The 16562-nt window shown below is 48.7% G+C and overlaps 1 protein-coding gene across 2 annotated transcripts in view; it reads left to right on the top strand.

Annotated features, from left to right (window-relative positions):
* The window catches only part of CDH23 (cadherin related 23), a 549671-nt gene that overhangs the window by 522178 nt on the left and 10931 nt on the right, over positions 1-16562 (top strand). For both annotated transcript variants that reach the window (XM_074999481.1, XM_074999483.1), the window contains 10 exons: positions 652-876; positions 1651-1820; positions 2771-2908; positions 3252-3371; positions 5289-5466; positions 6641-6852; positions 10279-10473; positions 13155-13265; positions 13948-14077; positions 16063-16326. In XM_074999481.1, the coding sequence (XP_074855582.1) occupies positions 652-876; positions 1651-1820; positions 2771-2908; positions 3252-3371; positions 5289-5466; positions 6641-6852; positions 10279-10473; positions 13155-13265; positions 13948-14077; positions 16063-16326 (1743 nt within the window). The remainder of the gene's footprint in view (positions 1-651; positions 877-1650; positions 1821-2770; positions 2909-3251; positions 3372-5288; positions 5467-6640; positions 6853-10278; positions 10474-13154; positions 13266-13947; positions 14078-16062; positions 16327-16562) is intronic.

The following is a 16562-nucleotide window of genomic DNA, read 5'->3' as shown; positions in this document are numbered from 1 at the left end:
CTCATTACTGAAATCAGTGGTCAGGAGTTCTGGGATGCCGTGGCGGCTTGCTACCTGTTGAGTAGGAAGACTCCATTGTTCTGTCTAACTGCAGCTCTTTGAGAAAGCTGTAAGTGGTGGCAACCTTGCAAAACTCTGGCAAGAGTTTAGAAGCTCAGCCCCAAGTGTCTTTACCAGAATGGTAGTGATGGGAAAACTACTGTCTTTTTTCCTTCCATCTGAGAAAATTACTTGCTCTAGGGAATATGAATGACTAGAAATTTTCACCTGCTATAGGGTCTTTGAATGAGTCAGGCCCTTATTTCTGGAAGCAGCCGGTGAAATGTCCCTTCTTGTCTCCCAGCAATGATCTAGATATGAGAAACAGACAAAGTAGGGCTTCAACCTGTGTGCAGAGCAGCTTCTGCAAAAGCCCAGTGCCCTCCCTGAAGTTATGGGGATAAATGTAAATTTTCTGGCCAGATCCTCCTATCGGCTGAGCCCTGATGACTTCAGTGGGGGTGCATAATTCCATCAGCTGAGGCTCTGACACTCCTCACTTACCTTCCCTCCTTTCTTTCTCTCTCTACCACTCTCCACTTGTCTATTTTTCATCTCCTCCTCCTCCCACTTCTACTCTCATGCCTTTCCCGGCCTCCCCTGCCCTCCCAGCTAAGCTGACAGTGAATGTGCTGGATGTCAATGACAACACTCCCCGATTCCGTCCTTTTGGGGCCAACTATTTCACCGAGAGGATCGTAGAAGGGGCCACACCAGGCACCACCCTGATTTCTGTGTCTGCGGTGGATCCAGACAAAGGTGCCAATGGGCAGATCACCTATGAGTTGCTGAACCTTTCACCTGAAGGGTATGCCCGACTTGAAGACCTCTCAGCAGGTAGGTGGGTGGAGGGGAGGGGAAATAAGGAATTTCTGTTCTCACCTGTGAGCTTCTTAATCTAGCAAAGGAACAGTGGGGAAGGAATGAAGGCAGATGCTGAGGTGAGGCCCAGTGGCCCTGCTAATCTTTTCCATCTATGTGTAGAATAATTTGTATGTACGTGAGCCATGTGTGACTGCGCACCACCAGGAGAAACACAAACCTAGCTGTGGGCACTCTGCTGATCAGCTGGGTGGTACCTGAATTTCTCCTGAGTAGCTGCACAAGCACCCAGCTTACAGGGAACGCGGGTGAGGACTAGTCTGTTGGTGGCTTTTGTACAGTCGTGACACAGCCTGATTCAGAGAGGACCAGATCACGGCCATCCTTACTCACATTGAACGGCACCTTACTTCATGTGCCAAGAGATCCGGGAGGGCATGTGCCTGACCCGCCAGGCGGTCTCCTTACAGCTGTCAGCCTCGGCACTGAACAGCTTGCACATTCTTATCCCAGCTCTTCCTGCTGTCCCCTGCCACCCACACTGTCTCCCTCAGCCTTGTTGATTCTGGTCCCAGTGGTGGTGAGGGAGAGATTGTCTCAAGCAGTGGACCCTATTCTCTGGGAGTGTCCAGGATCCAGGCCTATGTACAACGAGGGGAACATCCTCTCCCTGGCTCCATAATGGACATTACAGCAGTGAGATGAGAGTTACTGACCTGTGTTTTGTATGATATTGCCGACGGTGGAAGGGCTTAGAAGGGTTCTTGTTTCAGAGTCTGCTCTCTCTAGGGAAGGTTATTGCAAATAGCACAGTGGACTATGAAGAGGTGCAGTGGCTGAACTTCACTGTCCGGGCCTCAGACAATGGCTCTCCACGGAGATCAGCGGAGATCCCTGTGTATCTCCAGATCGTGGACATCAATGACAACAATCCCATCTTCAGCCAGACCTCTTACCAGGTGAAGGGGATTTAGATGTATGAATAGGTGTGTGGTGCTAGGGGTTGGCAGATGGGAGGGGCACATACCTGGCCATTTGGGTAGATTGGATGTTTGCAGGCCAGAATATCGCGTACCACACAGTGCCTGCTACTTAAAACCCCATGAGATCCATACACAGGGGAGAGCAATAATACTAATAATAAAACTAAGGGCAAAGCTGCCAATCTGACACTTCTTAAGTGGTCTTTGAAAGCCAGGCCCAGACTTACTGCATAACTTATTTCAAGGCATCTTATTTAGAGCCTGGTGCAGGCTACACTGGACCAGAGTTTGAAATAAGTGCTTATTTCCAACTTCCCAATATTTCGAACATCGTATGGTGAGGGTTACCGAGAACAAAATACCGTGTTCGAAATAGCCCCAATATTTTGAGTGCGGCATTTGGCTATGTGATTTCTATTTCAGGATACAAATGTATCCCCAAATAAAAGCAATAGCCTGAATGTTTAGCTAAATCTGCACTGGAAGAATGCTAAGTGTATACTTCTGCTCAAATGGTAAGCAGCAACGTAGAGGACAAATTTTGGTATTTCCCTTGTCATCATTAGATTCCAGAGTGAGTGTCAAGTCCAGTATATGTATTCCATTTCATACCTATCTCCAGGCTATTATTTCAATATCCCTCTCTGTGGACTCAGGATTGATAGGTGCTGCACAGAGTTCAGTTTTGCAGGTTTTGTTCTCACCCAGAAAGGGTAAATATTCCCAGATTTTAAAGGAAAGCTTAAAATTTGCAGAATCTGATGGTTAAAATTCAGAGAGCATTTTAGACCCCATGCCTCAGAGCTGCACCTTCCCTGCATAAAATGAACAGAGACCATTCTCTAATCCTCCAAACACACTGATTCTTCTGAATGCTTTGTTGTTTTTACTTGTGTGTCAGTCTCCTGTTCTTCCTGCACTTGCAGAAGTCAGTCTTTGAGGATGTCCCACTGGGTACGGTCATCCTGAGGGTCAGAGCCACCGATGCGGACTCTGGGCGCTTTGCCCTCATCCAGTACAGCCTGGGAGATGGAGAGGGCAAGTTTGGGATAAACCCCAACACGGTAAGAGGTGAAGAATGGAGCTGTACTGCACTAATAATGGGGATGTGGGACCAGAAGCACTTTAAATGGAAGGGGGTCTGCTGCAAACAGAATGCGCTCTGGGGTCCAAATCGCATGATATGGCATGTGGGAAACTGTGGGGAAGAGAAATTTCCAATATTCCTCTGCCCCTTTAGCAGGGAGTAGTCAAGCCTGAAGAAGGTAATTCTGTCCTGTCTGTCCTCCTAGTTCTGTTAAAATAATCATTTGATATTAACAAGTATAGGCCAGGACCCCATGTCAATGTCCCCACAGAAATGACATGCCAATGGCCAACAACTTTCTGAAGGTCTGTGTGTTGCAGGGTGATATCTATGTCCTGTCGGCCCTGGACCGAGAGAAGAAGGATCATTACACACTGACTGCTGTAGCCAGGGACAACCCTGGGGCTATTTCTAGTAACCGACGAGAGAACTCTGTGCAGGTACCAAAGCTGGCTTGGGATGGGTTTAAGACACATCTTTATGCCATAAGTGTAAAGCCCCATGTGTTTGCCTGTATATTTTGGGCTGCCGCAAGGCATTTGTTTTCTAGAGAGTAGGAGAAAAGGGAGCAGCCAAAGACATACGTGTGGGTATGAGACCGAGTGGCCATGCACAGATGTGTTTAAGAAAGTGGTGCAAGTGAATGGGGAAAAAAGCAGGAGAGCCCAAGAAAGAGACAGAGGAAGGCAGTATAGAAGAACGCAGCCCACAAGGAAGTGCCAGCAATTCAAGAATAAATCTTTTGGTGTTACCTTGGAGGAGAGTTGTTAGAGTTTTATACTGTGGGGACAAAGTGGCATTTGAGTGGTTACATTCTAGTCTCCAGACAAGCCCAACGGTGCGGTTGCGATAAATGGGAGCAGCTGCGATCATATCCTGTCTCCTCTCTAGCAATAGAGGTCCTTTGTTTCAGACAGCCTCAGAAAATACAGTATGGCCAACAGACAGGCGCATGTAGAATGCAGATGCCCGTGGGCTCTGGAGTGATTGTAATAAGATACAGGTCTCAGAATATAAACTGGATTCTTTTTGGAAGACACTGAACACAGACAGACCCTTTAGTTCTCTCAGGTCAGGTCTATACTAGGCTTTACAGTCTAGTATAAATACACAATTCTAGCTACCACGGCTGTGTAGCTAGAATTGACTTATCTACAAACAGCTTACTTGGCTATCCCCACAGAGAAAGGTAGATGGAAGAAACTCTCCCATCAACTTCTCTTACTCTTCACAATATTAAGGAGTACAAGGATCAACTGCCGACCCCAGATAGTTTCGTCTCACGTGTCCCTACGAAGGGTTACCATATTTGGCCTTTCAAAAAAGAGGACACCCCTGAAAGGGAGTGTATCTGTATCAGTATCTACCAGCTCACATTGTATTAATGTACCATATATACTATAACACATGAATACAGTGTGAGTTGGTGCACCCTGATACAGATACATTCCTTCCCTGAGATGTCATCTTTTTATATAGTAGCCCTACTACTAAGCACACCAAATTGAACCCTGGAAGATCTGTAGTAAATAAATGCCCTTAGGGACTCTAGCTTCCAGAGCTGAATGCAGCCAGAACTGCCTAGAGTCACCACACAGACTCTCTCCAAGGCCACATCTTGGATTGTAGACGGAAATGCTGCCCATACCATAGGCTGCAGCTTCTTGGAAGAGAAGAAACTCAGAAACTCTGCGCTCTCAGTTCTGACTAGAGCATTTGCCACAGTATATGGAGCTAGCTCCTCTGCCCTCTCCTCCTCATGTCTGCCTGCCAATCAGTTCTATGTGCAGCAGCTTCAGCTGCTTAGAGGGACAGGGCCATGTCTAAAAGGCCTGCAATGGGCAGAGAGTTTTCCGGGCAGGGCCTTCTGGTAAGGCCTGCTTCTCTGTTCACTAGTAAAATTATCTCATATGGTTGTCCCTAAGCAATAATCCACCACCCGACCCCCTCACTGGAGAAATCGGTCATGCTCCAAATGCCATTGACAAAGCACAGTTGTCCATGGTGTGAGTAGAGCGGCTGCTGCCCAGCTTGAGGAGAGGCCATGATGTGGAATCTGGGCTGTCTAGTAACTAGACGGGACTTTCTGTTGAAACAGATATTTCCATTCCTGCCAGGTGTGGGCAGCTGTAATCATTGTCCCAAGGGGTGCTTGGAGACCTGGCAATGGCAGTTGTTATTGCTGGAGTCAGGCTGCATTTTGTTTGACAAAATTAAGTAGCTAGTGATAAGGAAAATAAGGGTATTAGGGTAGAGGAGTCGATAGTCTGACAGGGCCACTGCAGCTGCTTGGTTCTCCAGCCCCTTGTAGGATCACCGGTGTCTCTCTCCACGTGACCAGTTTGCTTTTGCTTAAGGTGTTGATTACAGTGCTGGACATCAATGACTTCAGGCCCCGGTTTGCCAAGCGACAGTTCAGCACCAGTATGTATGAAAATGAGCCAGCGGGGACATCTGTGATCACCATGACAGCCACGGACCTTGATGAGGGTGACAACGGAGTGGTGACCTACAGCATCGAGGGCCCTGGCGTGGGTATGCAGCCCCACTAGCAAAGACACAAGAATGTTTCAGGAGTGATAGGGGGAAAATGGAGTTAAAACTGGAGTGATCTAAGAGAACACAGAGATCAAATCATTTTTCCCATTTCACATGCTAATAACGTAGCACTCAAGCCGCACCCACACGCAACGACTACACCAACGAATATTCTGCTCCCCTCTGGGTCGTGCAGTGCAGTTCTGCAGACCTTTCCACTTCTGCTCTGTCTCCGATTCGCTCGTTGTCTACCACACCCAAAGCTGCTGCTTCCCAGGCTTCCTAGTTACACAAAAGTGAGCCATTTCCTGAGTTCCTGCTCCTGCAGTGGGCCCACTACACATCCTCTTACGTAAATAAAAACCAGGAAAAGGTGGAGGGTGTGTTGTTTTTTGAGGTAGCTACGGACAGCGCATGAATTCCAGAGTACTAAGTCTCACTGAGAGGTGATAGGCACAAGGTCAGAGGCCACATATGTATATAGGAAAAAGAAGGAACGCCCACTTTGAAATCTGTGCGTTCACCCTCATTTTTCTGCAGCATCAAGGGGGCTGCAAGTGGACTAGGAAAGGAACTGAAAATAAACATAACTCCTGTGAGTTTTAAATCTTCACTGAGAACAGCCACAGCCTCTGCGGGTTTTAAGGGATTCTCTGAAACTCCAGCATGCCACTGGGATGTCGACACTTCAGAGCAGATGTACCTGGAAAGATGATGTGCTCCATAAACAGTACTCGTCGCTGTAGGCAGGCCTGACCAACTGGGGGTTGGGGGACAAAGAGTGCAGTTGCCCAGCCTTGAGGTCTGGGTGGCACTCAGGGCTGACTGCCCTTGGCCTCACCCTTCTGGTCTCGGCCCCCTCCCTTTTCAGGGGTGCAGAGCCATGCCCCACACCTTGCCCTAGGCCTGGGGTGGCTGTTGGCCCCACTGGTTGTAGGGTCCTTAAGCTTAAAGTGATTGACACTTAGTGTGTTGATATGACCAAGGGTTCTGCAGCCAATAATTTTCAGCCAGTGAATTATGGTGTATTCATCTGTTCACCAGAGGCTCTTAGGTGGCTATATGACTCCACTCCCACTGTCTGCTTGCTAATTTATACCATACAATAATTCATGTCACTCTTTGTCATGCAGAGGGCCCCGAGTGATAAATTTGTCTCTTCTATCCCCAGAGGCCTTCAAGATAGATAAAGACTCTGGGCTTATCACATCCCGAAGACACCTGCAGTCTTACGAGAGGTTCAACCTGACAGTGGTGGCTACTGACAGAGGCAGGCCACCTTTATGGGGGACCACCATGCTGGAGGTGGAGATCATTGACATTAATGATAACCGGCCAGTGTTTGTTCGGCCACCCAATGGCACCATCTTGCATATTAAAGAGGTAAACTCCGCTAACATGGAGCAACGGTGCAGATGTCTGAATTGACGATTACTAGCCCTGTGTCATTTAGGTGTCCACAGAAATGCTGAAAGATGCAAAACCAGTTGAAGCAGCTGTGCCCCCACTAACTTGGACTGCAATGCCATGTGACGAGCCGGAATTCCAAAGGAGCCATCCATTAGCTATTGCAATTCCAGTTTGGGCTGAATGATCTGACATCTCGCTCCCTGTTCTGGTGAGCACTGAGCGTGATGCCAAGGTAGCCCTTCCTAGCTTTCTTTCACTGGAGAGAATCCCCTCACCTGACCCAACAACTCACCCAAAGGCTAGTGTACGGCATGTGCCAGTTTTCAGGGAAGTTCTCCCAGTCCTCCTTAGGACCAATAGGAATTGGTGCCTATGTCTGCATCTGTGGCACTCCTGGATCGTACTTTTGAAAGTTGCTGTTTCCCACTGTAAATGCGGGGCTGGCAGGGAGAGAGGACGGCTGCCAGCCTAAGGGAAAGAGGGGAATGAAAAGTCTCGTTTGCCAGCACCAGGATTCCCTTTTCTAGTTCAGGTTGTTAGTCACAGTTGTGGGGGTGAGGGGCTCATGCAGGAGCTGCTGGTACTGCCACCAAAACCTTTCATACTCACCCCCGGGATGGATCGCTTCCACCCTGCTTAAGCAGGGGAGCTTCTCCCAACGGTCATGAGAAGGCTTGACTGAGTCACCTTCAGAGGCTGCCCTGTGAAAGACCTGCCTTTGCCCTGACCCCCTCCAAAGAATGCGGTTCTCCTTTCTCTAAAAACCTCCATTTGAACACTGGGAGAATAGGTCCCTGTAGCCTGCTGGGGCCTGGGCCCATCACAGGATCACACGAGAAGTTCAAGGAGAGCAAGTTAATGGCGATTCTCAGAGTAGCTTTGGGAAACAGAAGCTTCAGGAGGCAAGGAAAATAAGTAGAGTGACCGTATTTCCCTATGCTGACAACAAGGCCCTGGTGAAATTACAGGTTGAATCTCTCTAGTCCAGCACTCTTTGGTGTGGCAACACTCATGTTCCAGCAGAGCTGTAGTTAGCCGGTGGTCCACTTATCATGAGTGGGGCCAAGTTTCTTGTACCCCCCTTTTGCCCCTGTCTTTGCCCCTCACTGGCATCTGCTTCAGATCACAGCTATGGGTGGCTGCAGAGCTCCAAGCTGAGGCCAGGAACAAAGCCCCAGGCCTGGCAGCTGGAACCCTGGGTGACAGCAGAGGAGCTGGTGGCTGGGACTCCAGGCCTTGATTAACTTCCTGTGGCCTGGCAAATTCTCTAGTTCAGCACCACTTAAGTCTCAATGGTGCTGGACTAAAGAGGTTCAACCTGTACTCATATTCAAGTCAGTTTGATTGCAGTCAATCAGAACTATAAACTACAAATGTTCAAATCAACATCTGATTGAGAGATCTCTCTCTCACACACATGCTCACTCAGCTCTCTCACACAAGGCGGTGATTGACTGACCCCTCCCTCCCAGCCCAGCACTCTCTGCTTTCCATGCCTGGCCTGGACCCAGGGACAGACCTGCTTCTCCTGGTACCTGGCAAGTACCAAGTCTCCTGTCTTCCGAGGCAACATGTGGGGGAGGAGTGACACCACGCAGGATTAGGTGCCTCCTCCCCAGTTTTCTGCCAGGCTTCCCACCAGAATGTGGCCAGCAGCAGTCTTTGGCACTGTGTGAGACGGAAGGGGTGGGGTGGGGAGGAATGATCTGGCCCAAGTTTTTGCAGCGCTCATCTCCTCTTCTCCCTCCTCCTCACAAGTGGAAGCAGTTTGTCCTTTCCTGCCCATACAGTGCTGAGAGGCAGCTACAACCGCCAGACCACCACTGGCCACCGGCATAACCCAGCCACCTCCTGCCCCATGCCTACAGAGTGGGCAGGAGGGGGTTGAGCCCTAAGGATGCATTGTGCAACAACACCCCGGGAACCTGATTGCAGGGGCTTCAGACAACCAGGCCAGGGAGCTGGCTCATCAGAGCAGGATGCCCAGGCAACAAAGCAGTCTCACTCTCCCGGGGAGCAGGACCCAGATGTGTGTGTGTTTGTGCACATGACACCCCTCTCCCTGGGGGGCTGCTGTGGATTCTGCAGGTTCATGTCTGGAACAGGCAGTAAATCACACACACCATTCCAGAGCTTAGCTGAGGAGCAGAGAGACCCGTACCAGCTCTCTGATAGGCTTTGGTATGTGCGGGCCTTGGCTCTTCCTGGCCAGCAACCCAGGCTGCTCATGGGCTTTCCTGGGGTGCCAGCCCAGCCTCAGGCAGTGGGGAAAGGAAGGAGCCTGAAGGCTAGGCTGTTGGTGAGCTGAGTGCTCTGACCCACCCAGCACTGGGCGTGGGATGTGCTCTGCTGGGGGAGATATGGAAGAGCAATAGGGGGTGGGACCAAAGGGGCAAAGCAGAGAAACAAAAGTGAGGGTGGGAGAGCAAGTAAAGGGCTAATGGGTGGACAGCAGGGGGGACGTGTAACTGGCAACCTGCATCCACTCACCAGTCACCACAGCTCACGGCGTCAGCCAGAGCTTGCCAGGAAAGGGATGGGGGGTGGGCAGGGCTCTGCTGGCCCAGAGCCAGCTTACAGCAGAGGTTGCACTGGCAAAACATCAGGAAGAAAAATCTGACTCCATGTGCTGCACGTTTTCCGCCCTTGCCAACCCCCACACCTCCAGCCAACACCGCACTTCTGGTGAGTGGGTGGCTGGTGAGCAAGATTCTGTGCAGCAGGAGGACCTGCCAGTACTGACTGAGGAGGCCGAAGGGAAGAGAGACAGAAAATATGGGACAATTTGTCCATCCTTAAGAAAAAAGCCACCCACAGGAAGGCTTAAATATGGGACTTTCCTTTAAAAATGGGTCATCTGCTCATCCAAAAAATAAGGATCAGAGTGTGCGTCTTTATAAATTGTCTTCTTCAGGCCGGGCACTGAAACACTGATATTTGAACAATTTTTTGTCTATGTGACGCTCTTGGCTCATACAGACAAGCAACGAGGGTGTGTTTCATGTGTCATAAATGACGCCTGTGTGTTCCCAGACTCCTTTGGAATCTGTCTGTGTATACGTCTGAACAGCCAAATCTATCGTAGCAGCCCTGGCCACCAGAGAGCAGCATTGCAAAGAAACAAGAGAGCGAGAGGCATAGTCAGCCGTGCAGCCGTACAGTGGAGATGTGCATGAATTTTACCGCTGTGATTTAAGTCAGTATTTTGTCCTGGGTCACCTGACAGGGCTTAGCAGGGACATTTTTGACATGATTGTGGATGCTTACAGAAACGCACAGGGCTCCCGGTTAGTACTTTGAAGGCCACTCTTCTTGTCACGGTCTGCAGCGAGGGGAGTTGGGATATTTCGCATGTTTCCCCTGGACGGCGATTGATATTCTGCTTGTGTGTGTGAACAGGAAGTACCTCTGCGGTCCAACGTATATGAAGTCTATGCCACAGACAAGGACGAGGGGCTCAATGGAGCCGTACAGTACAACTTACTAAAAACTGGTGCAGGGAATAAAGACTGGGAGTACTTCAGCATCGATTCCAGCAGTGGACTCATCCAGACAGCAAGGAGGCTTGACCGAGAGAAACAAGCTATGTACAGTGTAAGTCCGGGAAAAGGTGTGGAGTGATTGTCCATATCCCAAAATAGCTACCAAGTGAGTCCTCCTCTGTCTCAGCCCTGGCATCACAGGGGCTGAAACATATGGGGTGCGTCTACACTAGCCGGCTACTTCAAAGTGGCCGGCACAATGTCGAAATAGCACGCATTGCGCCTACACGCGTCGTGAGCTATTTCAATGTTGAAATCGACGTTAGGCAGTGAGATGTTGAAAACACTATTCCTATCTGAAGATGGGAATAGCGCCCTATTTCGACATTCAATGTCGAAGTAGGGCGTGTGGAGACAATCCACGTCCCGCTACATCAAAATAGTGGGGTCCTCCATGGCGGCCATCAGCTGAGGGGTTGAGAGACGCTCTGTCCAGCCCCTGCAGGGCTCTATAGTCGCCGCATGCAGCAGCCCTTAGCTCAGGGCTTCTGACTGCTGCTGCTGCTGCAGCTGGGGGTCCATGCTGCGTGCAAGGGGTCTGCAACCAGTTGTCGGCTCTGTCGATCTTGTGCTGTGCAGGGTGAGTGTGTCTGGGAGGGGCCCTTTAAGGGAGCGGCTTGGAGCTTTGCTGGCCCCTTATTTCGACGGGGAGCACTTGTGTGTGTGGACACTCCACATTTCCTTCCAGGGCGGCTCCTTTCAACCTTCTCCATCGCTACTTCGACATTGAAAGTCAACGGCACCAGCCCTGGAGGACACGTAGACGATACGCATCGAAGTAGCCTATTTTGATGTTCTTATGTCGAAATAGGCTACTTCAACGTCGTGTGCTAGTGTAGACATAGCCATGATTGCAGAAGAGCCATGAGAAGGCTGAGGACTGATCAGTAATAAAAAGACAGGGATACATTAGCAGAGCTGTGGATGGCGACAGGACTGCAATAGATGGGGTTGTTAGCAGGTGAGAATTGGACCCTAGTCACAGAATGATGTGCCTGAGTCCTGCACTGTGGTTGACCTCACTGTGTTAGGCTCTGTCTCTGCATTTTCCGCTTTGACTGTTAAAAGCTCACCTCTCAAATAATAGAAATAGCAGGAAGCGGTAACTTAGAAACTGCAAGCCCCAATGACAGCTGTTTCTCTGACACTTAGTTTATTCCTCCCAACCCCTGTCTCTCTCCCAGTCCAGCTGGAGTTATGGACAGCTGTTTGCCACTGCAACTTCCTCCAAAGACATTATCTTTTCCTGAGCAAATCAATTACATTTAGGGTTATACACATGCCTCACTCAGACCTGTTGGGGGGGCATTAAATGGTGAGCTATATATTTGTAGGTTGTAGCAATTTTAGATCTACAGCTCATCCCAAACTGAGCACAAACCTACACAGGTCATCAAATATATCAAAAGATTCACCAGCCTGGCAGCTGAGGGGAACACGATATTTATGCATTGTCCAATTCCACTCTGCTCCAGAGAATAGCATCGCTGTTATCTTTCATTTTCTATTTCTAACCCAGAAAACATCTCTCTTCTAGCAACCATCACCTTTTACTCAGTCTCTATCACTGTGCCTCAGGGGGCCAGATTCAGGACAAAGTGCTGAGAAATAGGGCAGACTCATCCCAAATGGCTGGTGATTCTATCACTGTTATACCAAGCCAGTAACAAAGGAGAACTCGTGCATCACCCCACCAGTTTGCAAGAAGCTAAAAATGCAGCTTCCTTAGCTATTCCAGCCATTGTCTCATCAGCAGGATGCTGGGCTCTACGTTGAGTAGTTGCTGAAAACAAGTTTCATCCAGGTAGGGTCCTTCAAATCCCAACAGATAAGCCACTTAGCCAGGTCAGTATATAACTCCGTTCTTTTTCATTATCAAGCTGACACCAATTAATTTAGTAATTAACTAACAACTAAAACCAAACATTAAAGAATAAAAGAAAAGAAGAAGAGAGTTAATAATGATTAATACATACAAATAATTGCAAGGTCCTTACATCAGGTTTGTGGTAGTGATGGAATAAACGTCTAACTTGTAAAGTCTCTTTGGTAATTTCCAGAAGATTGGAAGGTCCTCAGGACATAATTCAAAATCCTCCTTTTAGTTTTAAGTCCATAATGCAGAGAATCAAGGTAGGAAAGACACAAAATTAAGATCTGAGCGGGGATTTTATATCCTCTATCATATGCCTGGAAACTTACTGTCTCAAGACTGAGAGCAGGGTCACCTGACATATCACATGTCCTTACAAGGCTTGATGACTCACAGAGTATAGCCATGCCTCATAATCTTGCTGAGGCTTCCACATGAGGATCTGCCTGGGCAGACTGTGTTTCTTTTATGGCTCATTGTAAGAACTAAGTGTCTTTAATGGACCCTCAGTACGTAGCTCTCTGACCTTAATGTAAATTTTACCTGATGGGTATTACCCAGGAATGCAACTCACCAGTAAGATGCAAGGACATAAGCAATATTCATAACTTCAGATACAAAATTCATACAGGATAATTGCATTTTGTGAACCATAACCTTCCCATTGACACCTTGCACATATTTTGTACAAGATATGTTGCACTTGCCTAACGGGGGTAGTATCAATGATATAAATGTTCATATGCAACCTTGCAGCACTAACCTCTTGGCTTGCGTTAGGGTCCCCCCATTTGCTAGTGTTTTGCAAAGTTTTAAGAGGCAAATATGTGACCAAAGTTGCATATGTGTTTCTCATGCAGCTGATCATCGTGGCATGTGACCAGGGCCAGCCCGCATATGAGACTATGCAGCCGCTCCAGGTGGCGCTGGATGACATTGATGACAACGAACCCATCTTCCTGAGACCACCTGTAAGCAGAGCTAGCATGTGTCCCTGCAGTAGATAGTTCCAGGCAAAGAGATGTGGGCTGCTGGAGTGCATCGTCAGAGAGATAAAAGTCTGGCAGCACAGCCACAGTTAGTCTGGATCAGCAGACTCGGGCCTGGGCTGCGGAGCTAAAAATCTCTGTGTAGACACATTCAGGGTCAGGCTGTAGCACAAATCCTGAGACCAATCAGCCTCAAAGGGTCCCAGAGCTCAGGCTCAAGCCCAAGCCTGGATTTTTTTCACCTCCAGAGCCCAAGCCCCACAAGCCCAAGTCAGCTGGCTCTGGCCGGAGGTGGGTTTTTAATCCCTGTGTAATCCCAGGGACATACTGGAGTTAGTGAGACAACAGACAGTTAAAGTGTTCAGTGAAAATGACCATCAGCCACAAAATTCTCAATTTAGTCCAGCTGCCAGTCCTGAGCCTGCCCTGTGGTGTACAGGGAAGCAGCAGATAGTATATGCAGTGAGTGATACCATGCTGGGGTTGACTGAGGCCGTTGGTGTAAATTAATGACATTTGTTCTGATTTGTCTGTTATTAGCATCTTAAAGGAGAGTCTGTGCGTTCACAGTGAGCTCGATAGCATTGTGATCATTGAATATTTTTAGTCCTCTGCTGCCTTCCCTGTAACACTCCTTCTCTTCTCCCTGGGCCCATTCTGGCAGAGCGGTAGATTCCAGTACCAAGCTCTGTCTGTTCCTGAACATTCCCGCCCGGGTACCATTGTGGGGAACATCACTGGTGCTGTGGATGCTGACGAGGGCTCCAATGCTATCGTCTATTACTTCATAGCAGGTAGGATTGCATCCTCTGGGGGCAGGGGGTTTGTTTTGTGCTGTTGCTTTAAGTCTGGCTGAATTAAGGGCTTGTCTTCACTTAAAACACAACCGTGACACAGCCGCACTCTGTAGCGCTTCAGTGTTGATGCTACCTAACCAAGCCTCTCAGGAATGGGGGTATTTTACACCTCGACAGACATCATTAAGCTGACCTAACTTTCTAGTGTAGACATGGCCTCAATCTTGGTGAAGGTGCAGGACAGAGAACGCTGTGTAGAATGATGTGTAATGACAGCTGGCTTGCCATCTTCCTCAGCACATCTCTGGCCCAACATCTAAATCAAGACCTTCCTGTCCCTCTGGCTGTTCCAGCCTTGTGACCCCTAAATTCTGCCATTGCTTCATAATCTTGGCTGGAAACATAGCCATTATTCTAGGCCCGGGACCGTCACACAACCCTGAAGATGATCCTTGATCTCACCTTGCAGCTCTGCTGCTCTTCCAGTAGTGACTTAAACGGCTTCAGATCCAGGCAGATGGACACTTATGTCAACTCGCTGCTTTTAGAACCACAGCATGTGTGTCCCAGTTTCTACCTACAACTCTTTAGGGGGGCTTCTCAGAGTCCCCTCTTCCCCACGTCCTGCCACAGGGGGCAGTGCTGTTATTTTAGCTATTGCAAGGGCATATGGCATCCCCTGTATCAAAATAAAAGCCATGTGGTATTTCTTTTCCCATGTAGGAACACAACATTGCTTCTGCTGTACATGCACTAGCGGCAGTGCAGATCTCTTTACCCTGTGACAAATTCAGCTGTCACGCAGAGCAGGTTACTGAAATCCGTTCTCTCTGGCAACGTGACACTCCATATCAAGGACTCCAACACCTCTTGCCAGGCAGGAAGCTGCATTGCTAAGCCAGAGAAACGAGAACCTGCTCTTTCACAGGTGAATTAGTCACTGAAAAAGAGTGTCAGGAAAGGTGCTTATAGCAGGATGCCATAGTAAGGCAAGTGCTTCTGTGCATTTGACAGCTATTTAAACCTTTGGTAGGGGGGTGTGCGTTCTTACATGAACTCAGTGCTGTTTCACACACCACTTGCCTATACCGGTGAGCAATCTTCTAAGTGAATCATTTTTGAACCTCTTTCACAAGATGAGAAACTCAGCTCGGAAGTTGAATTAAAGAAAATGAAGGAAACAAAGACTCCCGTTCAGCTGGGAGTAAGGAGAAGAAAGGGACAGGGAAGGTCATGTGGGAGAAAGAGAAGGACAGACATTCACTTTATCAGCACGTACACATCCACCTGCACAAATAGTGAGCCTTTACCCAGCACCCTCTGTGCCACCCAGACCATCCCAGGCAAGAGCAGTGATGTTAGTCAGATGGCCTTCATGTGTACATCCCATGGGGGACTTGTGAACCCCTCGCATCTGCTTTTTCCAAGCAGGTTTAGAGGGATTTATGCCATTGGCTATTCCCACGTAAAAGACTAGCCAGAGAGGGGCATTACCAGTGGATGTGAGACAGCAGGGTAAGGACAGCGTGAGGAACCATTGGCAGAGTATCATTGGTGCTCATTTGATTGGGCACAGAAATAGATCCAGAAAGTTCCATTTATATGTTGTCCTAGGTTAAAATATTCCCAAGACCTGGTGATGGTACAAAGCCCAGTGTTGGCTGGCGTTAGTACAACCAGAATAAGGAGTCATTAGCTGTTCAGAGTAGGGTGCTGGTAAAAGCTCTGTAAAAGTATGCTGCTAGATACATTACACTGAAATGTTTTCCTGAGGGGAAAAGGAGACCTGGATGCCATTTCTGAACCTGCTTAGAATGGGCTCAGTGCAATCTTGTGGGATATCTGGAGGAAGGCCATGTTTAACGACTGAACTGGATTTCTGTGCCCATCTGTGCTCCTCATCCATATACCAACCTTGAAGTCCAGAAGGGCAGTTTTGAGGCACAGCTAAGACTGACTTGCATTCCCTTTACCCTTCCTAGCTGGTAACAGGGACAACAATTTCAAGTTAAGCCAGGACGGGAAGTTGCAGGTGCTGCGAGACCTGGACCGAGAGACACAGCCCTATTATTCCATCATTGTCAAAGCCTCCAGTAACAGGAACTGGACACCTCCCAGGGGTCACAGGGCAGCCAGAGTCCAAGCCTTGGACCCCAGCACAGACTCCACTCTGCAGGAAGTCCGTATCTTTCTGGATGACATTAATGACCAGCCTCCCCGGTTCTCTAAGTCAGAGTACACAGCAGGTAAGGGGTGGTGTTACAAGAAGATGGCTTGTTGGGTGGGTGACTGTTTTCCCTCCAGTAAAAACAGAGGCTGCCATTCAAGTATACAAGCTAAGGTCCTGAGCATCCTGGGCTGGTGAGGGATGAGGTGCCATGGCCTGGGATGGGGACTATTGGAAGGAAAACTATACGAGACGAGAAACCCAACTTCTCCAAGGAGTTACTTAATGAGACTTGGGTTAACTTGCCAAGCTAAG

Source organism: Carettochelys insculpta, chromosome 7 (assembly GCF_033958435.1).
Source record: "Carettochelys insculpta isolate YL-2023 chromosome 7, ASM3395843v1, whole genome shotgun sequence".
NCBI lineage: Eukaryota > Metazoa > Chordata > Testudines > Carettochelyidae > Carettochelys > Carettochelys insculpta.
The sequence above is the reverse complement of the archived record's forward strand: the minus strand, read 5'-3'. Positions and strand labels throughout refer to the sequence as shown.